We start from the raw sequence: 26,477 nt of genomic DNA, 5'->3' as shown, positions 1-26,477 counted from the left end.
TAGAAAAATCTTAATGCATAAGCCTGAAACATTCTTTCTCCTTCCAGAAAAAGTACAAATGTGCTGTGATGGAATACAGTAGAATGCAAAACCCATTTTGGGTATGTGAACTTGAATTGCCTGGGATTAAATCCCCGTGTGTGTATGTGTGCATCTGTGTTGTGTGTAGGTATGTGTGTGTCTCTGTATATGTATTGTGTGTTGTGTGTGTATTGTGTATGTGTGTGTCTCTTTGTATGTGTATTGTGTGTGTACATATGTGTGTTGCATGTGTGTCTCTGTGTGTATCTCTGTGTGTCTTTGTATATGTATGTGTGTGTTGTATGTGTATTGTGTCTCTGTGTATATGTGTGTCTCTGTGTATGTGTGTGTTGTGTGTGTGGATCGTGTGTGTGTGTGTGTATGTAGGGGAGGGGCTGCATCCTGTAGCCTTGGCTTCATCAACAGCCAATGTAAGTCCCGAGTGGTCTGTACCCACCTGGGCAAACAGCACTTACTGAGCTGTGTACCCATCTCCTGTGCCTGGCTTCCTGCAGTGAGCTGGTGCACAGATGGAGCTTCAGACACCAGCAGTGAATATTATGTAATATCTGAACTAAGTGTATCGAGAAAGTATATATATATATATACCTGAAAAAACCAAAAACACTAATTCGAAAAGATACATGCACCCCAATGTTCATAGCAGCATTATTTACAATAGCCAAGGTATGGAAGCAACCTAAATGCCCATTGACAGATGAATGGATAAAGAAGATGTGGTGTATATATATGCAATGGAATACTACTCAGCCATCAAAAAGAATGAAATAATGCCGTTTGCAGCACCATGGATGGACTTGAAGGGCATTATGCTAGGTGAAATAAGTTAGACAGGGAAAGATAAGTACTGTGTGTTATCATCTATATGTGGAATCTAAAAAATATGACAAACTAGTGAATAAATCGAAAAGAAGCAGACACACACATATAGAGAACAAGCTAGTGGTTACCAGTGGGGAGAGGGAAGGGGGGAGGGGCAATATAAGGGTGGGGGAAAAGGCTTGCTATGGAATTATATGAAACCATGTGTGTGAAACTTTTGAAAGTTGTAAAGCACTATAGAATTTGAAGAATCTTTCATTCAATAAAAAAACTTTAAAAAGAAAGAACCTTTAAAATGGGGAAATGGAGCAGCCAGGCTCTACTCCCTAAGCCTTGGCTCCATGTCTGATCTGGGCTTAAGGATCCTTCTGGCTCTGCAGACAGCTGCGGTCTTTTCAGGGTGAAGCCTGTCAGCCTGGGGTGAACGCAAGCAAAGTTTCATGCGTCTAAAACCGGCTCCTTTTGTCTTAAGGTGATGGTTTATATTTATAATTCCTTTAAAAAAAATCTAATCCTTCCAGGATAAGATTGTAATTAGCCAAAACATTCTTATGTGTTCTTTAAAAACAAACAAAAAGACCCCACAGGATACCCAGTTTAAAATAATCCATGGGGAGGGGGAAGGGTAAGCTGGGAGAAAGTGAGAGAGTGGCATGGACATATATACACTACCAAACGTAAAATAGATAGCTAGTGGGCAGCAGCCGCATAGCACAGGGAGATCAGCTCGGTGCTTCGTGACCACCTAGAGGGGTGGGATAGGGAGGGTGGGAGGGAGCCGCAAGAGGGAGGGGATATGGTGATATATGTACACATATAGCTGATTCACTTTGTTGTACAGCAGAAACTAACACACCATTGTAAAGCAATTATACTCCAATAAAGATGTTTAAAAAATAAAATAAAATAATCCATGGAAGTATGTGTATGTGCTGTACATGTGTTTCCTTCCTGAATCTCTAGTGATGGTCCTGAGGTCCTGAATGGCCTGGGATTGGACTGGTGCACGATTCTCTAAAAGGATAAGATAGGAAGCGACTGTTTATTTAGCCAAGTAGCTGGGACCACTCATCCTCCCACGGGCAGGAAATCCTAAAATAGTGAACAAAAATAAACTCCAGAAAGAAAAGGGATTTCCTAAGTGCTGATTTGGCCCATCCTTTCCGTTTAAGCCATGGACACATTCATCAAACTTCCCATCACCTTGGTGGCAAGCTCGGTAAATTTGAGGAACCATAAGCAGCTAACTTTATGAATGGACAGTTTCTTCTTCTGCCTGTAAAAAATGAGCTCATGTAGGTAAGGTGAAATGCCGTTAGGGACCCTATGATTAGCGATGCTTCCTGTTTACTTTTTCAGGAAAGATCAAAGTTCCTTGGGCTTTACACAGGGACAACTGGAGACCTGGGGGTGCTTAACATGGTTGAGTGGCTGTCTGCAATTTTTCCTGATTTGTGAAATTCACCTCATTGACTAGCCCGTATATTGCAAACCATATAATCTGTTGGGTGGATAGGCAGAGTTCTGGACTGCAGTGTTTTCTGTTTTTCATTTATTTAGGCTGGAGGAGGAAAAATAGACCCAGAAGAGGCACTGATCTATGAAGAGGATTTAGAGGAAAGAGATGGTGTTGAAGGCGATTTGGAAGAAAGCACGAAATTAAAACTGTTCCGCAGGCTGGCCTCTGTGGCTTCCAAGCTTAAGGAGTTCATTGGCAACATGATAACCACCGCGGGGAAGGTGGTTGTGACGATTTTACTGGGTTCATCAGGTGAGGGTCTCCAACTCCTGGTGGAGCACAAGGAGGGAGCTGGCGAGTAATGAAAGGAAGGGTTGAAGAGAAAACAAAGAAGGAAGCAGTTCTGTTCCGTGGCACCAAAATCATAGCTGTAGCTTTTGTAAAATTGGCCACATGTACAAACCAAACACGCACATGTAGCTTTTCCTGTTCAGATCTAGGTTTTATGTTTTTCGATGGTTGCTGTTAACCTCTGTAAAGCAGTCTTCTTCCATAGCTGTTAGGTGACATCATTTTCTATGTGACGATCCGGACAACTGCTGTCCTCCCTCAGAGCCTGTGAATGGTGATCTGGGACAAGGGACAGTTTTCGTGGTCCCGTCCAGAGCTGCACATGTGCTCTCTGAAAGCTTTTCTGTTTACATTGAGTCACTAGCAATCTTAATGTAACTCTCCAGGATAGACTATTTTTCTTCCAGAGTTAGATTGTAATCTTCCAGCACAGACGCTCACTTCCTCTCGCTGTTGGCTGCGGGCTGCTTGTTCCATAAAAACGTTATCTCCATCTTCGCCCCCTTCCCCGTTGCCCCAGAGGTACTGTGAACTTTATTCCATCCTGCTTCGGTGAAATTTCACGAGATGAAACAATTTAACTGTTTTTCCATAGGAAAGTTAAAAAATGGAAAAGTGAATAGTATTTCTCAAGAAATGTAACTCAGGATTTTGATGGGAAGTCATTGCTCCCCCCAAAGTTTTTAAATACCTGTAAAGGAATTACCTCGTTTTACATTTCCCCTTTTAGTGGTAGTGCAAATCAAATTTCATCAGGCAGGGCAAAGGTTTAGTGAGAATTTAGCTGCCACAGAATGTAGTATTATGAATCCTAGTTAACAAACAAAAGCAAATCATTATTTTAAAAAATTTATTGGGGAAAGTTAGAGTGCACATACAGTATTCCTGAAGAATTGGGGGAGAGTAGATAGATGGAAACAGGCAAGTAAATAAGCTAAATTCTACTGGTATGAAAAGTGGATGTTTGCGGGGCCCAAACGCCACAGGTAGGGTTTCTTCATCATCTGGTATTTCCCCATATTTACAAATGTCACTTTACATGTGACTTTTTTTCACGTTAAGAATAGCATTAATTCTGATTTTTCAATAAAGTGTGATGAATTGTACTAAAAGCACAGGAAGGAAGTTCACGTCATCTCCAATAGTGACGTTTCCTGCGAGGTGCACGGTTTCTGTGTCTACGCGGTGTCTCACTCTAGCGTTTCTCCCTCCTCAGGAATGATGCTGCCCTCTCTGACGTCGTCCGTGTACTTCTTTGTGTTTTTGGGTCTGTGCACCTGGTGGTCCTGGTGCCGAACCTTCGACCCCTTGCTGTTCAGCTGTCTCTGTGTCCTGCTGGCTATCTTCACTGCGGGACACTTGATTGGACTGTATTTGTACCAGTTCCAGTTCTTCCAAGAAGCAGTCCCTCCCAACGACTACTATGCCAGGTAAGAGGAATCAACTGCTAGACATTTCACAGTTCAGTAAGATAATCCGCGAGCCCGCGGGAGGGCCCCCTTATGACCCCGCCGGGCACTGTGCATCTGCTGGGGCTCTCCTGGATGCCCATTGACGTGTCAAGCCAGGGTTTGGCAGGGATGGGGAAGCTGGCTCTGCCTTGAATGTATTGGCTGACACTGTCTAGAGTGAGGAGGTGTCGCTTCAGATGGAGGTGCTGCTGGGACACGGCGGGCAGGGGAAGCTGCTCTTTGTAGCAAAGGACAGACACATGGTTTCAGCCATGGAAAGAGACCCAGGAAGAACATTTTACAGCAAAGGATAATAAGGACATGTCAGAGCATCAGCTGTAAGGAGCTCTCAAGGGCAAACAGAGGACAAACTGAGCATCGTTTGTCAGCATCATTAATCAAAAACAAATGATTATAAAAATATAAAAGTAAAAATGCATGAGTCCATGATGTGTGTGTGTCATATGAGAGAGAGAGACAGGGAGACAGAGAGAAATATCTAATTTGCTTCAGTTGTCAGTGATTACTATCCCAAATTCTTACTATGAAATGGGAATTAAAGGTAAAGAACCCAGCATTTACTTCAACTTTTTAGAAGGAACTCCAGGCCATTCTCAGTTAATGAGGGAAAACTCTTCTTGACAGGATGACACCAGCTAATGAAAGGGAAAGGAATACTAGAATTAGAAAATTACCATTTATCAATCAATTTTTAATGAAATACTTAGATCTATTCACAAACTGAAACCACGACTTAAAGAGGTTGCTGGGATGAAGGCTGTTTGCAACAACGATGGAGTATAACCTCACTGATTATTATTTGCTAATTACAAAGGGAAAAGACCTTTGCAATGGTGGTCAACACCTTAACCAATTGATCCAAACTAACATTACCAAGGTGGGATCCCTTGACATTTCAGACTTCTAGGCTTGATGCATTGTGGGGAGTATGGCATCATATTGTTAAACCTTTAGACCTAACTTTTGCTTTACAGGAAATATAAAGGATAGAAATATGATTTAAATGACTCCACAGGGAGAAAAGGGAACCCTCATACACTGTTGGTGGGAATGTAAATTGATACAGCCACTATGGAGAACAGTATGGAGGTTCCTTAAAAAACTAAAAATAGAACTACCATACGACCCAGCAATCCCACTACTGCGCATATACCCTGAGAAAACCATGATTCAAAAAGAGTCATGTACCACAATGTTCATTGCAGCTCTATTTACAATAGCCCGGAGATGGAAACAACCTAAGTGTCCATCATCGGATAAAGAAGATGTGGCACATATATACAATGGAATATTACTCAGCCATAAAAAGAAATGAAATTGAGTTATTTGTAGTGAGGTGGATGGACCTAGAGTCTGTCATACAGAGTGAAGTAAGTCAGAAAGAGAAACAAATACTGTATGCTAACACATATATATGGAATCTAAAAAAAAAAAAAAAAAGGTCATAAAGAACCTAGGGGCAAGACCAGAATAAAGATGCAGACCTACTAGAGAATAGACTTGAGGACATGGGGAGGGGGAAGGGTAAGCTGGGACAAAGTGAGAGAGTGGTAGTGTATATATGGACATACATACACTACCAAATGTAAAATAGCTAGTGGGAAGCAGTCGCATAGCACAGGGAGATCAGCTCGGTGCTTTGTGACCACCTAGGGGGGTGGGATAGGGAGGGTGGGAGGGAGACGCAAGAGGGAAGAGATATGGGGATATATGCATATGTATAGCTGATTCACTTTGTTAAACAGCAGAAACTAACACACCATTGTAAAGCAATTATACTCCAATAAAAACATTAGTAAATAAATAAGGAAAGCGATCATCAAAGTCCAGAATGTACAACCTGTAAGGGAAACGATCTGGTCTCTTCAAAAATCAGTATCCTGAAAAAGAAATGTATGTGGAGGGAGTTGGGCAGGGACTGTTCTAGCTTAAAGAAGTGAGGAAACCTCGCAGACAGATGGGAAGCCTGACCCTGGATTACAACCTTGTTCAACGACAAATCTCTATGAGGCATTCTGAGGTTAAAAGGGGAAATTTCAATAGTCACTGGTTATTAGCTGACAGTATAGAATTCCTGTTAATTCTTAGGTGTGTGATTGTATGTGGATATCCAAGAAAATGTTGTTAATTTAGGACATACGTGGTGAATTCTTTAGGGATGTCTGCGACTTCCTACTGGTTTAGCAACCATTGTGGGAGAGACCCGCAGACCCACAGAGGGAGATAGAAAGAGAAGGAGAGAAAAATAAATAAAATGATCTAAACTAGGTGGTTGGCATGGGGTTATCCATTGTCCTATTTTAACTTTGATTTTTCTGTGGAAAAGTCCAGAATGGAAAGTTCCAGAAAAAAAGAAAGGGGAACGGAAGTGGCAGGAGAGAATTGTGGGTTTGGTGAGAACAGTGTGAGGATTCTCTCCATGCGCCCAGCGAGGTGGTGCAGGTGCTTTTCGTCTTCTTGTTGAAGTGAGATATCTGCATTTTAAAGGAACATGAATAATGTTATCACGCAGACAGTAGAGATTTCATCCTGCTTCCAGGAGATCCTAAGATGGTTTTCATGTGACAGTAAATGTGAAGAAGCGGGGAGTGTGTGTGCGTGTGTGTGTGTGACCCACTCTCCTTACTCACAGTACTTACAAGCTAGTTTGTGGCTATCTCTGTACAATGCTAAAAAAAAGTGAGTCAAGTCCTAAAACCACTTATAGTCAGATAAAAATGATATACCCAACACACACACACACACACAAACACACACACACACACACACAGAGTCTACCTAATTCTAAATCCAGTTGGCTTAACCTGGAGGTGTAACAAGCATAATTCCGTCTAAAAAGAGAAGAATGTTACATAGACACAGAACACGGAGGAGACAAGACAATAACCTAGGTGCTTATTGATGGACTGATGGATAAAGAAAGCTTGGTATAAACATATAAGGAATATTACTCGGCCATAAAAAAGAAGGAAGTCCTGCCATTTGCAACAATGTGGGTGGACCTGGAGGGCATTATGCTGAGTGAAATAAGTCAGACAGAGAAAGACAAATACTGTATGATCTCACCCTATATGTGGAATCTAAACAAAAGTCAAACTTATAGAAACAGAGAGTGGAGTGGTGGTTGCCAGGGGCTGGGGGGTGAGGGAAATAGGGAGGGGTGGGTAAAAGGTACAAACTTTCAGGTATAAGATTAGTAAATTCTGAGGATCTATGAACAGCAGGTTAATCACACTGTATTGTAATAACATTGTATTGAAATTTGCTAGGAGAGTAGATCTTAAGCATTCTTACCAAGGGAAAAAAAAAAAAGAAAGGAAAAGAAAAAGAGTAACTATATGAGGTGTTTGATTGTTAGTTAACTTGACTGAGGTACTACATTTCACAATGTATACTTATATCAAATCATCGTGCTGTCCACTTTAAATATATTACAATTTCACATGTCCATTTTACCTCAATAAAGCTGGGGGGAGACTGCGAAGCTCTTTTTGTGGTACAGATTTACACAATATTTATTTTAGGCAAGAGTGAATAAATGCGAAATTTCAGTACAGACATTAGTTCTAGATTAAATGAATATTTCAGTTTCTTCTAGACATTTAATTTTTGGTTTATTGAACACATGTAGAAAAAAGTTTTGTACTTTTGGAAGGGCTGGCTTTTAGGGGTGGTTTAATTGGAAACGTAAATATCTTCTGTGGGGCCTTAGTCTCCCCATACCCCCCAATTTAAGACTCTTTTCTGCTATCTAGAGACTGATGATAGGAAATACAAAGGATATTCAGAACCACTTTGAAAACACTTTTTCTGTACAGGATCAGTTAGTACTGTAAATATTTTTGACTTTGCAGGCCTACGGTCTCTGCCGTAATTCTTCCAAGAAGCTGTTTTATTGCAAAAGCAGCTCTGGATGAGATTTTAAAGAATGTGTGTGGCTGGGTTCCAGCAAAACTTCGTGGACACCGAACTTTGGATTTCAAACTATTTTCACATTTCATGAAATATTATTTTTCTTTTGATTTTTCCCAACCACTTAAAAATGTAAAAACCATTATTAGCTCACAAGTCCTATCCAAACAGGTGGTGAACCAGGCTTGCCAACATATGGTGTGGATAATAGCAGTCCTAATAGTGTAACAACTTACCGTATTTATTTGCATTTGGATTGTCTCAAAATTATGACTGTAAATTATAAACATTTTGAAGATAATTACCTTGAAAAAGTTTAAAAGCTTCATTGCTATAATCTCATAGAGTCATTAGAAGTTGGGTTGCTTATCAGAGTATAGATAGTTTGAGCTAAACAATGCAATATACACACATTTATATATATACGTATATACGTGTATGTGCATGTATATATATATCATATATACGTATATACACTGCCTTATTGTAGAGTCTTCCCCCCATTTACTTGGTGACAATAGGACATTGCCTTTTAGCCCTTGAAAGCTTGAAAATTTACATATTTTAAACAATAGCTTTTTCTTAAGGCATAATTTCAATGCATTGCTTTCCACCAATGAATTCTGAGTTGGAAGAAAACAAACTGGAAACAAGCAGAAAAAAAAAGTCATTTTGCATAGGTGTTTGTCCCAAATTTCATAACCACAGAGACTCCAGCTCATGTGTCCAGGTTCGGATGTGGCTCTCCTCAAAACAATCCAGGTTGTTTTTATCTTCTTGTAAGCTTTCAAATAGGCTTTTTGGTGAGAACTATCTTTATTTTTAGAAATATTGAATTGATTTATCGTTAGTATAATACATGCTTGTTGGTGATTATTTGGAAAAATATAATAAAGAATCAGGAAAAACACTTGAAAAAAATATAATCCTAACTCCCCAAAATACTGTTCATTTTTGGTCTGTATTCTTCCAGCATTTTTCCTGTGCATATATGTGCTTTTTAAAAACAAACTTTGAATCGTGATGCACATGCTGTTTTATAACTTGCTTTATGCAAGTTCTGTATCTTCCCATGTTATGAAATGTTCTTCTAGAGTGTGATTTTCATAGCCTGCAAAGTGTTTGATTGTGTTTGATTGTGTAGCTATCTTATAGTGTAGTCAGTCCCTGATTTCTGACCAGGGAGATTAGGATTACTCATTTTTGCCCTCTTGAGTGACGTTGTAATGAGCACCCAGGTTACTTGTAAATTTAGGTAAAACTCATGATGACCAAGAAGCAAACCCACGGTCCTCAGTTGTAAAGGAGCCTCCACGGGGCTGGTTAATGCTCTGCCCTGCGGGAGGGTCTGGAGGTTTCCCTGGTCCTGGGCCCACACGATGCTACTCCACTGGTCTGTACGCAGGTGTTGTGACCTCAAATCCCGCACCTGTGTGGGGCACACCTCTGTGGGCTCGTGTTTTTCTAGAGTGATGTCTTCTTTCAGCCCAAGGGCCCCAAGAGATCATATGCTTCCTTCCAACTCCACCCGCACCTGGGGGGAGTTTCTCCATCATTCTAGCCAGGGAAGCACGTGGAGAAGGTGGGCAGGGACCAGCAATGGACGGGGTGAACTGGAGACCCGGGAGGACGTGGAGGAGGGGCAGGGAGGAGGGCTGCCTGGGGAGGAGAGTTAGTGATTCCCTCCCGTTTGTGCACAGACCTGGCGTGACCATATTTTCCAAAACAAAATTCAGGGCTCTTTTTTGACAGTTATGAGCGTACCTATGGGAAGGTAAGGTGGAGTGAGAGTAGGATTCTGAAATGCTGGAGCGTATGGTTTTATATGGTTATAACCACAAAAAATGTAGTGCCCCTTCTTGTGAAGTTGATCCAGCAAAATAAAGCTTTAAAACGAATCCACATAACCTATATAAGACAGATAACATACCACTCAACACAGTTTGTTTAATGGAATAGAGCCCAATCCCAACTTACTCTGGCAGGTCTCCCTAAGAAAAATGGCAGACTAAACAAAACTTGGCTTAGCTAGTCCCAAGGGTGGCCCCTTCCAAAGGTTTTGTGTTTCCCGGGGAATTTCTGTAGACAGGAAACACCTTATATTTTGAAGGCAAGGAGTCAAGGATCAAGGTGTTGGGCTGGTGTTCAGAGTCCTCACCTGTGTTCCTCCTTGTGAGGTTGGCCAGACTGATGAAGCCACAAGTCCTAGCCAGCTTGTGTCCTGTGGGTTTTCTGCACCGAAAGTGCGGGAGGTGCTCTGGGTGGAGGATGGGACAAAGGCAGGTGGACCTGACTTGCTCTGCAGTGTCCCTGAACGTGAGCAGAAATGCACTGAATACTGTAAACAAATGTCTACTCATTGATGACTTCACGAAAAGCCAGTTTTAACAGTTTGTCAGCTCACTGTTGACTGTTTCCTTGTGAAGATGACACCGCAAGCAATTCTGAGGTGAACTCATCTAAAAACAGCCCTGGACCAAAGGCACAGGGTCTTTGTTTTCTCACCTTCAATTATCTGGACAGTACAGGTGAGAGTTCTGATGTGGGCCAGGGTGGAGGGCTTGACAGAAGAGTCAAACGTCTACTGTTTTCTTATCATGACATAGAGAATGACGTAGCCAGTACATTTACTTCTCACCCCGAGTCATGAATGTTTGTGCGCGGTGGGCACTGAAATGGGTGTGTGACTGAATAACTCTAAGTCGTGTCTTACCACCTCTTACTGGCTTTCATTACAACTCTGAACTTGCTCTACAACAGTCACAGGAGTCACGGGTTGGATTTCTTTGCTCAAATTCATTTTGTTGTTTTGCTGCTTTTTTCACCTTAAGTTGTGCAATTTGAAAATGAACGAGAATTGTGGGAAGGAACAGGGGAGATTCTCAGGTCATTCCCTATGGAGGCAGCATTTTCTATTAAATAAATACACAACGATTTGTCCTATGTTGCCCTTTCCACGTCCTATTTCAATAAATCACGATAAGAAAATGCATTATGTTTAGTGAAGGAAAACCCTATGTTTATTCCAGTGTTAAAACAATGTAAGAGAGAAAAAGCAAAGCCTCAGACTCCAGCATCACTGTTTAACTATTCTGTGACAAATGAGGAAAATGTGAAAAAACAAACATGACAAGTACAGTAGTATTTATTATATTTACCTTATTTTTATACTAGTCATAAAAATGTCAATAATATGTCAGGAGTCATAACAGCCCTGATGCTGTATGTCTCTGGCTTCTAGTTTGGAGAAGCCAGTGGGTCCTCTAGAAAGTGACACAAGGCAGTCAGCCCTTGGGTGACGTTGGCTGCAGTTGGCTTTGTAAGTGGCTGTCTAATCCAGGTTGTTTAAGCGTGTTTGCAGCCTCACCCAGGATGGCCACGGTGTTGCCTCTCATTAGAGCCATCTGAGCTTTGGTAACACAGACAGCACAGAAAGGCAAAACGGTTCTTAATGGAGGCCAGTTGGCAAGGACCTCCTCTGAAAGCGGTCCAGTGTGGGGATAATTAATGTCAAGCGGGTCATCTTAATGATGAAGAATGTAAATGGACCCACTGGTTAACACTTTCTCTTTTTGTTACCGATGGCACCCCAGGTAATCAGTGGTTGTTTAATTTATCCAGTTGGTAGGTGACGTAACAGTAACCAAACTTTTGATTTCCTTTTGGAAAGATTCTTATGATTAAGTGACAGGTGTTAGACCCAGTTCATTTGTGCTCATCTAAAAGGCAAAAAATAGGAGCCAAGAGACATGAATTGACTTTCCACAGATAAATGGAAAATCGGTAGAAAGTAAATACTTGAACCCCTGAGTCCGTTTGGGCGATTCCCCACAACCTCGTGGTCACCTGGGGCCATAAGTGGGTGTGGTGTTGACCCAGGATCCCAGGGTGACAACTGGCATTGTGTACAAAGCAGCTACTGCCTCTCACCAGGCAGACGACCCTTGGCACTGGACGTCTGTCCAACCAGAACCTGAAACCTCCCAACCTGGCCTTCCAGAATTCCAGCCTTGACTACCTGTGTCTCACCTTTTCTGTTGAGGGCGTCTACCCAGACAGGAAGGGTCTCTGTCTGGTTTTCAGGGAGGATCCGCCCTGTCCTCTGTGGGGCCTGGGTGCCCTGGCTGACCTGACAGGTCAGGCTCATTCTGGAGCCTTCATTTCTGCAGAGCAGCTCACCTGCACAGGTCACCATAGGTCAGGACCTTCTGCCCAAGTGCTGTCCCTGCTCTCAAGGATAAAGTGGGGTCCAGTGAACCTTGCCAAGTAAAAAAATGACTCATTTTACATTTAGTCTATCAAAATATGAAGAGGAACAGAGATTAGGCATAGTTGGCGGTTGTACTTTTTCTAAATTTGCTCCAAATGATTAGTATTAATGAACATATTACAGATTATCTCTGGATGGTACATTTAGGTGCTTTCAACCTTAAAAATTAATAGGAAATTAAAGATGGTAGAATTTCTTGTGGGAAGAAGGACTATTCCTTCAAGTTAAGATAACAGCTGATGAAAAATTAAAGTGATCTTTTGAGAAAGGGCATTTTGGAACAAAACAATTATTTTGCTATCAAATGTTTATTGGAAAGTGTGATCATCTTGTTTATTAGAGCTAAGATTCTTATTCATGGTCTGGATTTTAATTCAATGCAGTAACACCTCATTAATTTTTTACACTGTAGATAAGCCAATTTGGCTGACTTGCAAAGTATTTTGAGGATAAATATACTGAATGATGTTACCTCGTAACCGCTTGGCTTTCTGAAGTTCAGAATGTTACTTATGCAGTAACTTCAGCTGTTGTTATCTTCATTTTAGTTCTAAGCAACTGACTCAAGGATAAGAGATTAGCTCTGGAAATGGGAACCAAGAGGCATTGATTTTACTCTTCAGAGTTTCTTCTAAAGAAGCTTTTTTCTGAGAAAATTTGACAAAGGTTTTCATAAACTTGCTAGTTACTCATTTTTGGTGGAAGTAGTATAATTGTTTTTCTTAACAGCCTTCATGAGGTATAATTGATATGAAATAAACTGCATATATTTAAAGGATACAATTTGATCAGTTTTGACATAAACATACCTGTGAAACCATCACCACGATCAAGGTAATGAACACACCCGTCCATCCCAAGAGTTTCCTCATCACCCCCCCATTTTTTTAATATATGTTAACTTTAAAGATTATTTATTTATTAAAAAATAATTTTGGCCGCACCCCACGGCATGTGGGGCCTTAGTTCCCCGACCAGGGATTGAACCCGCACCCCCTGCATGGGAAGGTGGTGTCTTAACCACTGGACCACCAGGGAAGTCCCTTCTCATCCCCTTTTAATCTCTCCTGCCCTCAGTCTCCTCCCATCCCATCTCCAGGTAACCACTGATGGCTATCTCTAACTCGATTAGATTATATTTTCTAGGATTTTATATAAATGGAATCATATAGTATATACTTTTTAATGTTACTATTATTATTATTGTTATTGTTGATATTATTATTAGCCTGGGTTGGGGCGGGAGGCAGGTCTGATTTCTTTCCCCATGCCTAGTTGTTTTGAGATTTAGCCATGTTGCAGTGTAAGGGTTCATTTCTTTTTCATCCTCTCTTAGTATAGTCAATCTTCTTAAATTTCAGGCATTCTAATCGTTGTGTAGAGGCAATTCATTGCGGTTTTAATTTAATGCATTTCCCTAATGACTAGTGAGGCTGAGAATTTTTTCATGAGCTGATTTTATGCTCATATATCTTTTTGATGAAGTGTCTGTTAAAATACTTTACCCATTTTTAAAAATCTTCTTTGTTTTCTTAACAATTGTGTTCTGAGAGTTGTTTAGAAAATCAGGATACAAATCATTTATCAGATATATATTTTTCCAAATATTTCCCCAGTCTATGGACTATCGTTCTCTTACTAGTGTCTTTGCAAGAGCTGAGTTTTTAGTTTTGATGAAGTGCACTTCATAGTCGTTCTTTTTTGAATCGCGCTTCTGGTGTGGTAGTTAAGAAATATTTGCCAAGCCCAAATTCACAGAGGTTTCTTTTTTGTTTTCTTCTAGAAGTTTTAGTTTGTTTTGTCTTTGATGTCAAATAGTTCAGAATCATTTTTTGAAATGACTGTCCTTTCTTTTGCACCTGTTAAAAATCAAGAGTCCATGTGCATGTGGTTGGGTTTATATATAGACTATTCTGTACCATTGATCTACTCATCTTTATGTCACTGTCTTGATTACCTGTAGCTTGATAATAAGTCTTGAACTTAAGTAATGTTAGTCTTTCTTTTTTTTACATTTGAAGTTGTTTAGGCTATTCTAAGCCCTTTATGTTTCCATATGAATTTTAAATCACTTTGTCAATGTCTACAGCAAAGCCTGCTGGGATTTTGTTTGGGATTGTATTGAATCTGTATGACGGTTTGGGTAGCATCAAGTCTTCTGATATATGAATATGGTATATCGCTCCATTTATTTAGATTTTCAAATTTCTCTCAGCAATACTTTAAAATTTTTAATCACAGGTATTGCACATCTATTGTCAGAGTTATCCCTTAAGTATTTAATAATTTTAATGCCTTTGTAAATGGTAGTTTTTATTTCTGATTTTTACACATAGTACATAAAAATACAATTAATTTTTGTATACTGATCTTGTATTCTGACACCATACCAAACACATGTATTGATTCTATAAGATCTTTTATAGATTCCATCATGTTTTCTACATAGATGGCCATGTCATCTATGAGTAAAAATAGTTTACCTTCATTCTTTTCTATTTGGATATCTTTTACTTCTTTTCCTTTTCTTATCACACTTGCTAAAACTCCAGTTCAGTGTTGAATTAATAAGGAAGAATGGTTATTCTGTCATGTTCTCCCCTGTGGGGAAAAGCCTTTGGTTTTTCATCATTAAATATGATATTGGTTGTAGGTTTTTCATAGGTATAGGTTTTTCATAGTTTTTTTTTTATTAGGTTGACAGAAATCCCCATCTATTCTTAGTCTGCTGAGTTTTAATCCACAATTGATATTAAATTTTGTCAAATGCTTTTTGTGTATCTATTGAGATCTTTTTTATTCTTTTCTAGTCTGTTAATATGGTGAATTGATTTTTGATTATTAAACCACCCTGGTATTCCTAGGATAAATTTCATTTGGTCAAGGGATATTACCCTTTTTATATATTGTTAAGTTTGAATTGATAAAATTTTGTTTAGAATTCTCTCATCTGTGTTCATAATAGATAATGGCTAGTAGTTTTCTTTCATTGGGTTTTGGTATGGAGTAATGATTCAGGCATTTCAAATATTTCCTGCAAGAGTTGTTTTACAATTTGTATTATTTCTTCTTTAAGTTTTTGAAAGAATTCACTTGTGAAACTATATGAGCTTGAAGTTTTCTTTATGGGAAAGTTTTTAAGCACAAATTCAATTTCTTTAATAAATATAAGACTTCTCAGGTTATTTCTACTTGAATGAGTTTCCGTAGTTTGTGTCTTTCAGGGAATTTGCCTTTGCATGGAAGATGTCAAATTTATTGGCATAATGTTGTCAATAATATTTACTTATTTCCTTTTGAATATCTGTAGAATCAGTAATGATGTTGTTTAATTTATTCCAGAGATTAGTAATTTGTACCTTCTTTATTTTTTTTCCTGTTCAGTCCAGCTAAAGGTTATCAATTTATCATCTTCTCAAAGAACTAGGCCTTGTTTTTCTCTGTTGATTGATTTCAGCTCAGATTTAATTTCCTTTCTCTTCTTCCTTTGTGTTTATTTGACTTAATTAAATTAAATTAAAATTTGGATTTAATTTACTCTTCTTTTTATGTCTCTTTTCTGTCATTATTCTAAAGGAGGAAATTGAAGTCATTGATTTGAGCTCTTCTTTTCTAATATAGGTGTTTAGAAACAATTCAATTTAAGTCTAAATTTCCACTTAAATACCACATTAGTAGCATCCTACAAATTTTGATATGGTATGTTTCATTTTTAATTCAGTTCAAAATATGTTTTAATTTCCATTTGAGTTTCCTCTTTGATCCATTGGCTATTTATATTTGGTTTCCAAACATTTGGGGATTTTCCAGAGATATTTCTCTTTGGATTTAATTTAATTCTGTTGTTGTCAGAGAATATCATTTGTGCTGTAGTCCAGAATGTGGTCTATTTTGGTTAATGTTCCATGTGGTCTTGAAAGAATAATTTTTTTAATGAATTTGCCTTTTAAATCATGTAGAAAATTTCAAAAGTGGATTTAAAACCAAAATTACAATACTACTAGCTTTTATAATTGCCCTTGTACTTACCTTTACTGAGGTCTTTATTTCTTGATGTTACTGTCTAGTGTCCTTTTATTTCACTTGCAGGATTCCCTTCAGCATTTCTTTGCGGGGCAGATCTTGTGGTCATAAACTCCCTCAACTTTTGTTTATCTGGGAATGTCTTAATTTCTCCTGCATTTTTGAAGGATGGTTTTGCCAGATATAGAATTCTTGGTTGACAGCTGTTTTCTTTTAGTACTTTGAATATATCAGGCCACTGCCTTCTGGACTCCAAAGTTTCTGATGAGAAATTAGCTGATAATCTGACTGAGGATTACAAGTATGTGACAAATTGCTTCTCTGTTGCTGCTTTCAAGATTCTTTCTCTGACTTTCAATAGTTTGATTATACTTTGTCTCAGTGGGCATCTTTTTGAGTTTACAAGCTTCTTGAAGATTCATGTCTTTCATCGCTTTTGGGAAATTTTCAGCCATTATTTCTTCAAATATTCTTTCTGCCCCTTTCCCTTTCTCTTCCCCTTCTGGGACTCCTCACAATGCATTTGTTGGTCTACTGGGTGGTGTCCCACAGGTCTCTTAGGCTCTGTTCACTTTACTTCATTCTTTTTTATAAATTTATTTATTTTATTTTTGGCTGCATTGGGTCTTCGTTGCTGTGCACCGGCTTTCTCCAGTTGCAGCGAGAGGGGGCTGCTCCTCATTGCAGTGCGTGGGCTTCTCATTGCAGTGGCTTCTCTTGTTGTGGAGCACGGGCTCTAGGTGCGAGGGCTTCAGTAGTTGTGGCACATGGGCTCAGTAGTTGTGACTCGCAGGCTCCAGAGTGCAGGCTCAGTAGTTGTGGCACATGGGCTTAGTTGCTCCGCGGCATGTGGGATCTTCCTGGACCAGGGCTCGAACCCATGTCCCCTGCATTGGCAGGCAGATTCTTAACCACTGCGCCACCAGGGAAGCCCTCTTTTTTTCTTTTTGTTCCTCAGACTCGATAATTTTGATTGTCCTATCAAGTTCACCGATTCTTTCTTCTGTTTCCTCAAATCTACTTTCGAATCTCTCTAGTTATTTTCATTTCAGTTATTGTACTTTGCAGCTCCAGAATTTATTTTTGGTTTCTTTTTTTATAATTTCTCTTCATTGATATTATCATTTTGTTCAAACATTTTCTTGCCTTTGTCCATGTCTTTGTTTAGCTCTTTGAGTATCTTTAAGACAATTTTATAAAAATCTTTGTCTAGTAAGTCCAGTGACTGCACATCTTCAGGTATGGTTTCTGTTTATAATTTCTTTTCCTTTGACTAGGTCATATTTACCTGATTTTTTTGTATACCTTATGATATTTTGTTGAAAACTGGACATTTGAATTTTATAATGTATTAACTCTGGAAATCAGACCCAGGGTTTGCCTCAGTTTTTAAAAAATTGTTGTAGAGTCTTGACTGGAGATCAACCTGAAGTGAAAGCTTAAGGTCTTCCCTTTTCTTTTCTGAGTCTACATCTTTTCCTGGGCATTTATGACAGTTTTCTGAATTCCTCCATATACATGGTTGTTCTCAAATGTGTCCCCCCCAAAAAAAGATGTGGCTCCTTTAAATCCCCTGGAAGCTGTTTCAGTCAGTTGAAACAATGATGACCAGCTTTTGTACCTGCACTTCAGTCACCATAAGCAGCAATCTGCAATTCAAATACAAACCCCAGTATTTGGAGGACAAGGTGCTTATTGCCCACCCCAGCTCCACCAAGCCACACCATGAATGCAGGTTGCCATTCCCACTGCTGCCTCTCATGGGGCTGGAGCATGGGGAGTGGGGACCTGTTGCCACACTGAAGGCTGAATTTGACCAATATTAACTGTAATTTTCCAGCCAAGCTTTTCTCTGGAAACTTCAAGCCTTTAAGTAAACTCCAGAGTTCCAAAATAGTTACTTTAGATAGTTTCTGCAGGTACAATTGTTGTCTGGATCAGAAGACAGATCCTGGTGCTTTCTACTCCATCATCTTCCTTGTTGTCCAATCTCTGCCTTTTAATTGGAGATATTTAGATCGCTTACATTTAATATAACTATTAATATTTTTAAGTTGAGATCTATCATCTCTCTGTTGTCTTCTATTTTCCTATTTATTCTTTCTTCCTCTCTTTTTCTATATAAATTAAAATTTCTTATGATTCCATTTTACCTCTTTTATTGACTTAGTAGTCAACTCTTTGTTTCGGTAAATTGGTGGTTGGTTTAGGGCATCAGTAATTCATATTTAAGTGATATTATACTACCTTTGTATAATATAAGAACTGTTCAATGATAAAATGCAATCTCTCCCTTCCTAGAATTTGTACCATTTTTATCATACATTTTACTTTTATACTACACTATTATTATATTTGTTTAAAGGGGTCAATTATATTTTAAGGGTTTTTAATTAATAAAAAATTCATATTTACTCAGGTATTATTATTTCTCATGTTCTTCCACACGTCCACATTTCCATCTTTATTATTTTTCTTCTGTGTAAAAGAATTTTTTTCACATTGTTTTTTGTAGTGCAAGTCTACTGGTGATAGTTTTGCTGGATATAGAATTCTAGGGTAACAACTTTTATTTCACTACCTGAAAGATGTTGCCACACTGTCTTCTCACTTGCATTTTGTCTGACAAGAAATCTGAAGTTCTTATTATTGTTACTTTGTATGTTAATATTAATGAAAAATTGTTGTGCTCACCTTCCTGATAACTGCTTCCCTGAATTAAAAAAAAGAAAAAGAAAGAAACAAACAAACAAAAAAACCAGTTCTACCATCCATTCTGTGATTCATTGGGTTTGGAACTGGTTAACGTGACCACTAAGCCAGTATTTCACTCTTCTAAACCTTTTAACCCCATCCACACTAACATGTATGACATGAAAGAGTGAATTGTATATTAATTTTATCTCTATGACAGCAAACACAAATAAAAATTGTTTTAGGGCAAATAGACAATTTTTTATTAGACATTTATTGATGGAAGAGGATTTTTTTCACAAAGATAACCTTTGTCTTTCTTTAAAACTACTTTCAGCTATATTTCCATGATACATGTTCATTAAAATATATTTGTGTTTCCCTAAAATAGAAAATTCCCAAGCATGGTCCATTCAACTTATAATTTTTGTTGGACCACATTACAAGGACACTTTGTAGAAAGTTGTGGCCATTTCCTATGACATGAACCTGAGAAACTTAGGACTTTATTCCAGAAAAACATAGAAACATTTTTACCTGGACTTACAGGGAGAAGATCTGGGTTTTAGCTAGTCTTCTGCCAATTGTTTCCTTTTCTAGATATGTTTGCTTCTTCCTTGGATAACTTTAGTTTAGTTACAACTTTTCTTACAGAAGATTTCTTGCTTTCCCCTGTTCAAGCATTTCTCCATAAATGGATTATCCAGTCTTTTTCCTTCTATTTCTCTGACCTTTCTGGCACTACATGAAACTCCTTGGTCATTAGCTTGCAGGTTTCTCTTTAGCGCCCTTCATATAAATTAAAATGTAAGAGCAGACAATCAGCTACTCTCTTGGAGAGTGAGATACCCTCCTGTGGGGTCAGTGAGGTGCTCCTGTGCCCTTCAGAGGTAACTCCTGCTGCTCTTGATGCTCAGGAAGAGGTGGTGCCAGTCATCTCTCTGCACCCACCATCTAGGCAAAACAGTTCTACAGGAGGAAAAGCTTGACAACTACTTTCCTGTGGGTGAACATGTCAGAGCACATTCTCTAAAAGCGTTCCACCGTATTTGGGTAGTATTCCTGCTAGCATGGGTGCTCTGTGATGACAGGGTTAGTATCTTATTTACCTGCATATCCTCAGCACTAACTGTAGTGCCCAAAAGACTCAGGACTCAGCACAGAAAAGGACAAATTTAATAAGTGTGTCCTATAGTAGAGCTTTCTGCTGATTAATACCCCTTTCTTAGGGATTCCTGATACTGTTGGGGTTTTCTTATTTTACCACTTACTGCACCTGAGAAATGGGGTGGTGTGATTTGACGCCAGCAGACCTGGATACATAAGCCCCACCACTTAACTACCTTTTGATTCATTTGTGCCTCAAATCTGTATGTATGATGGAACCAAAAGCAGATCCCCACCAGAGCTGGCCTAAGACATTCAACATAGTGCCTGATTCATCGGAGGAACTGTGTGCTTGGCATGGGTCTCCTTCTCTCTGCTTTTGTAACTTCATTCGTTATTAACTATGTAGGGCTTTAAAATGAGGTATTTAAGTCCATGTTTACATTATAGCTACTTAGGGAAAGTTATAGTCGTGGGTAATAGAAGTACCCACATTTTCTGGGTTTTTTTCTTATGCTCCCAGCATGGAAGGCTGCAGGGCTTAGGGGCTGAGCTTGGTTTTGTCATAAGAAGCTGTGCAGGATGACCAACTGGTCCTGGGAGTCCTGGTTCTGACTCATTTCTCACAGTGCTCTCAGAGGTGAAAATATGTTCAGGCACGGGAAGTAGACCATAAATCTACAACATTCAGAGAATATAAATGTTCTCTTATGAACTCAAGATGTGACATCAGAGAAGGGTAGAGGGCCTTAAATAGTGAAATGGGAGGGACCTTCCACATGACCTCAATGTTTCCATCAACTATCCCTGTTCTGAAGACAGCACACCTTGTACCTGGTGCAAAATTGTCCATGGACAGAATGCTTTTATTAGAAGGCAGCATTCTGCACATGTAGGGTTAAGCCCAATTACAGCAAACTGGCAGACTGTTAAGACACACATGTGCCAAAAAGGACTTCAAAGCCGTGATACAGAGCCCGGGGGACTCAATGTAAAGTTTTTCCAAGCTTAAAAAAACAATGTTGTACGGAAATGGTCAGATTCCAATTTCTCAAAAGTGTCTATGAGTTTGGCATGGAAACGTGTTTAAAGTATAAGTAAGAAACTAATGAAAAAAGACGTTAAACATTGGCTGTGTTTTTCGTATGATGCAATGCAGGGGGAAAGGGGGTTGGAAGCCAGAGTAGCAAGAACTCATGTGTAAAAGCAGTCTGTCCTCACCCAGATGGGACGCCGTATGGACCGGAGAGCATCTTGCTGGGAGGGTCACTTAGAGGTAGATTCAGTCTCCTTCCAGCGAAGACATTTGTCTAAAGTTGAGGAAATTCCTTAAAAGGGCTGGAAACACAGACCTCCCTTTCTGTGGACATCTGACTGGCCTTGCCTTTTTCACAACTTGTCCTTGCTTTTATTCATGTGTAAAACTGATTCTGTTTTGCCCCCTGCCAGCAGTTAGATTTTTGGCCTTTCCTGGTACTCACTGCACCGTGGAGTTTTGGATCAGGAGGAGATTCTGACTCCCTCTGCTGGCGGCTCTCGAGCTGTCTTGCTGGCCCAACGTTCTCAAGGATGGTCCCCCACACACACCAGCTCTGCCACCTTGACCCCGTAATGCTGGGGCATTCTGCGGGCAGATGTATCAGAAGGTGGGGGTGGAGGATGAGAGCAGACAAGGTGGGTGCAGTTGAAAAGGTGACCCCAGGAGTTTCTGTTTTGCCCGCTTTGAGAGGACTTCTTTTTCTCCTTGAGGATCACTGAATCCACAGACTCTCCCCGTTCTAGACTTGAAAAGTCATAAGAGCAAAGACAGTGAAGGCTGTTGAAATGAAACCCACCAGAAGCATCAAGTCTGTGTCCCATTACGTCCAGAACAAGACTGCAGCTCACCTCATTCACATTCTCCTTGACTTAGAAAGTAATTGTGGGCCATTCTTTGCAAAGCATCTTTCTCAGTTTAATACAAGAGACATACAGATTGTGGGTGTGTAAGAATGCACATGTATGAGACAACAGAAGAACCTATGTTTTGCAGAAACCAGTCTACTATTGTCAGTATCCTCAGTGGCCTTCTTCTCTTTCCTTTGATCCCATTACCAGGATGAAGGAAAGAGATTTTTCTTGGTGAATAACCTAATATTAATAAGACAATGTTGTACATTTTGCACACCCTCCCTGCCACTCACCCAGACTCTCCCAACTTGTGCCAAATATTCCCACCCTGGAAGAGCTTTGTTCCCTGGGGGGGACTGTGCTTCTACTCCATCTTAAGAAGGACATTATTTACTCTTCTTTGCCAGCAATAACAATATAGTATTACTTAAAAAGCTGTGACTCTGACATAAACCACACTCATGTCATATTCATAGTAATAACAACAGTAGTCGTAGAAGCCAGAATTTATTGAGCAGCTTTTACGTGCCGAATTCTGTGGTATTGCTTTATGTGCATTATATCATATACCTCCTTACCTCTGTCTTGTCATCAGCCACATAGATTTGCCATAATGAAACTGAAAAACAAGCCTGCTAGGATGAAGCTGATCTCCAGGTAACTTGCCTGCCTGTCAGAACAAAATTCAACACGCTTTAAAGGAGAACATCACAATCTAGACACTTAATGTGAAAATTACAATGTCCAGCATCCAGTTGAAAATTATTAGACATATGCAAAACAAGAAAAAAATCAATCAATGAAAATTGACCTAGAAATGGCAGACTCTTTGAAGCAGCTCTTTTTTTTAACATCTTTATTGGAGTATAATTGCTTTATAATGTGTTAGTTTCTGCTTTATAACAAAGTAAATCAGCTATACGTATACGTATATCCCCATATCTCCTCCCTCTTGCATCTCCCTCCCACCCTCCCTATTCCACCCCTTTAGGTGGTCACAAAGCCCCGAGCTGATCTCCCTGTGCTATGAGGCTGCTGCCCACTAGCTATCTGTTTTACGTTTGGTAGTGTATATATGTCCATGCCACTCTCTCACTTCGTCCCAGCTTACCCTTCCCCCTCCCCGTGTCCTCAAGTCCATCTCTACACCTGCGTCTTTATTCCTGTCCTGCCCTTTTAATTATTTTCAAGATTAAAGAATACAAACATCATGAAGACAAAAACAGAATCTATAAAAAAGAATTGATGGACCAAAAGAACAGATGGAAGTGAGAGCAGTGGGAAAAAAAATACTGTAATTGAAATTTAAAATTCACTAAATGGGCTTAAGAGCAAATTAGACACCACAGAAGAAAAGACCAGTGAACTTAAATATAGGGTCTTAGAAGGTATCCAAACTGAAGCACAGAGAGAAAGGAGATTGAAAAATAATAATAATAAACAGAACCACAGTGACCTGTAGGATAATTTCAAAAGGTTTAACATAAGTGTAATTGGAGTCTTAGAAATGTGTGAATACAAAAAAATATTTTAAGAAATAATGGCCAAATGTTTCCCTAATTTGATGAAAAATATAAACCCATAGATCCAAGAAATTCAATCTAAACAAACAACAAAGAAAACCACACCAAGTCACAGTATAATTAAATTCTGAATAACAGTGATAGAGAAAAATAATAAAAGCATCACAATAAAAAGTACCTTATGTTCAAGGGAATGAGAATAAGGATTATCACAGACTACTCACCAGAAATGATGCCAGTCGAAAGACAAGAGGACAACATCTTTCAGGTTCTGCTGAAAGAAAGAGAAAAAAAATCAAGGTATAATTTTATATCCAAGGGTATAGGTGGAAGAAATAAAGGTCAAATAAAGACGTTCTCAGACGAAAACAGGGTATGTGGGTATATGGCCAAAAATATTGAAAGTGGGGTCTTGAAAAGGTATTTGTGCATCCATGTTCATGGCAACATTATTGATAATCGCCAAAAGGTGAAAGTCTCCATCCTTGGAGAAATGGATAAACAAAATATGGTCCATCCATACAATGGAATATTATTCAACCTTAAAAAGGAAGGACATTCTGATACCTGCTACCACGTGGATGAACCTTGAGGACATTATGCTGTATGAAATAAACCGGTCACTAAAGAACAAATACTGTGTGATTCCACTTACAGTCTATAAGGTATGCAGAGTAATCGTCTTTATGGAGACATAAAGTAGGATGGTGGTGGCCTCGAGCTGAGGGAGAGAGAGGGGTGAGGGTTTAGTGTTTAATGGGGACGAGTTTTAGTTTTGCAAGATGACAAGTTTGGGGTTTGGTTGTACAGCAATGTTAATGTAGTTAGTACCCCTTCACTGTACACTTAAAAATGTAAGATGTAAACTTTGTGTTATGTGGATTTTACCACAATTAAATGTTTTAAAGTGGGGTGTTATTTTCAGTATTATGTATTTCTTGCGAATGGCTGGGTTTCTGTATTACCGGAGACTGAGCAGATGTGGTCTGGAGTGAACCTGAAAACAAGTGGAGGTTTTGTGAATCTGCCAACATGTGCAAGTGGAAACGAATACGCAACCAAGTCATAGCCACCACGTGCTGTCAAATGTTAGGAGTGCTTTGGAAGGAGAGAAAAATCGCAAAGCAAGTGCTCCCTGCCAGAGGAGGAGTGGAAGTGATGTGATGAGAGACCCTTCCTGTAGCTGCGGTGCCCACCTTTATCAAAAAGCTTCGGAGTGAAGTGCAGTTGTAGGATCTTGAAGGAATCATTCAGGCTGCTCCATATTTTGTGCCTATTTGATGTTTAAATATTTTATTGCTTCCTAATTATAAACCTGGACTCTCAGGTTTTTTAGAAAAGTTTTTTTTCTGGGGACTTCCCTGGCGACCCAGCGGTTAAGACTCCACGCTTCCACTGCAGGGGACGCGGGTTCAAGCCCTGGTCAGGAAACTAGGATCCTGCATGCTGAGCAGCACGGCCAAAAAAAAAAAAAAAAGTGTTTTTTCTTAACCATATACATGTATTGATTGATCCATCGTGAAGGTAAAGTTCGAGATTCTTTTTGGCGGCCCGTACAGAACAGAAATAACTCTCTGTAATACAGGGCCCAAGCAGACTTCAGTAAGTTACAGTGTTCTCTGGTGCCTTGTTCTGCTCTTATTCTGTGTTCTTATTTCCCAGACCGAGCACACTGAAATCATGGATGTTCTTTATGGACAATGTCTTCCCATCCATTCTTTTTCTTCTTCAAAAGCAAGAACTTGGCCACCCTTTAGTCTCTGTTCCTGCTAGGACTGCAGACACCTGCTCTCACTTCGTGGTATAACTTTATCCTAGTGTTTTTAATTCAATTAAATAAGCTCACCCCTTTAAAGCCTGCTCTATACTAGGCGTGACCATCAAGGCAAGATGACAGGACCCAAGTCCTTTTTTTGAAGAAATTAGAATCAAACTGGACAGAGAAACAAGCACATGAACGTTATAGAATAAAAACTATGACTACAGATAACGATTGCCGTGGATGCACGGTGCAGGATAAATTGATTTCAATCAGGAAAAATCGTAGGAGGCTTCCTGGAGATGGTGGCAAGGGAGCCAGGCCTTGATGCTGTCGAGAATGCCCAACAACAACGTAGGGAGTATTAACAGAGGGGTCAGGTTTAGACTCTCAGTTGACATTGACTGTAAAGAAAATCTGGACTCAGAGAGGATGAAGAGCTGGTGCCTGCAGCCGTACCCAGTTGTCATAATCAACATCAGGGCCCCGACTGTAGTCCTGGCTGTAATCCAATCCCACCTTCCTGGACTGCTGGTATCCTGGTGCCCCCTGCAGTACTGGATGGTTGGGGTACCTAGAAGGGACCCACTGATACGCCTGTATTATGGAGTGTGGTTGTCCTGAGAGACAGCCTACTCTGTGCAGCTATGCCTGGCCTGCTGGACTGGATTTGCATTACCAAGGAATCGGCGGGGTTCCCGGGGTCCTACCCCCCTCATCTGTGACCTCAGAAGAGTCACAGCTACCTCAAAGAACCAGACAAATCAATAAATAGCAAAACCAAAGGGCCTGAGATTTTATGGCAAATCCCAAATGGTCCAGTGAGGCTCAAGTCGTGGTGTCTGGGATCAGGGAGAGGAGGCCAGGGGACACTCAGCTGGGCCATGGGGTTATTCTCCAGGTGGTGGAGGACAGGAAAGAAGGAGACGAAAGTGACGTGCTGAACCCGAGCACTCTGACGGTAACTCTGGCGACGGTCCCAACGCGGAGGAGGGAGAAATGGAGACCATCATTCGGATTGCCATTGTCCAGGAGGAGATATGGAGAGCTGCCCTGTGGACAAGGATGCTGGTCATGAGATAGAGAGCCGAGCACAGGCCAGGCACCCACGCAGGAGCACGTGCCGGCTCCAATGGGTCTCTGCTGGGAGTGG

General features: G+C 39.9%; 1 protein-coding gene across 3 annotated transcripts in view; it reads left to right on the top strand.

The window, feature by feature from the left end:
- PIEZO2 (piezo type mechanosensitive ion channel component 2) overlaps positions 1–26,477 on the top strand; it is a 335,172-nt gene that overhangs the window by 197,009 nt on the left and 111,686 nt on the right. For all 3 annotated transcript variants that reach the window (XM_060170424.1, XM_060170423.1, XM_060170422.1), the window contains exons 6-7: positions 2,425–2,635; positions 3,891–4,104. In XM_060170424.1, coding sequence (XP_060026407.1) covers positions 2,425–2,635; positions 3,891–4,104 — 425 coding nt within the window. The remainder of the gene's footprint in view (positions 1–2,424; positions 2,636–3,890; positions 4,105–26,477) is intronic.

This window comes from Lagenorhynchus albirostris, chromosome 14 (genome assembly GCF_949774975.1).
Source record: "Lagenorhynchus albirostris chromosome 14, mLagAlb1.1, whole genome shotgun sequence".
Classification (NCBI taxonomy): domain Eukaryota; kingdom Metazoa; phylum Chordata; class Mammalia; order Artiodactyla; family Delphinidae; genus Lagenorhynchus; species Lagenorhynchus albirostris.
The sequence above is the reverse complement of the archived record's forward strand: the minus strand, read 5'-3'. Positions and strand labels throughout refer to the sequence as shown.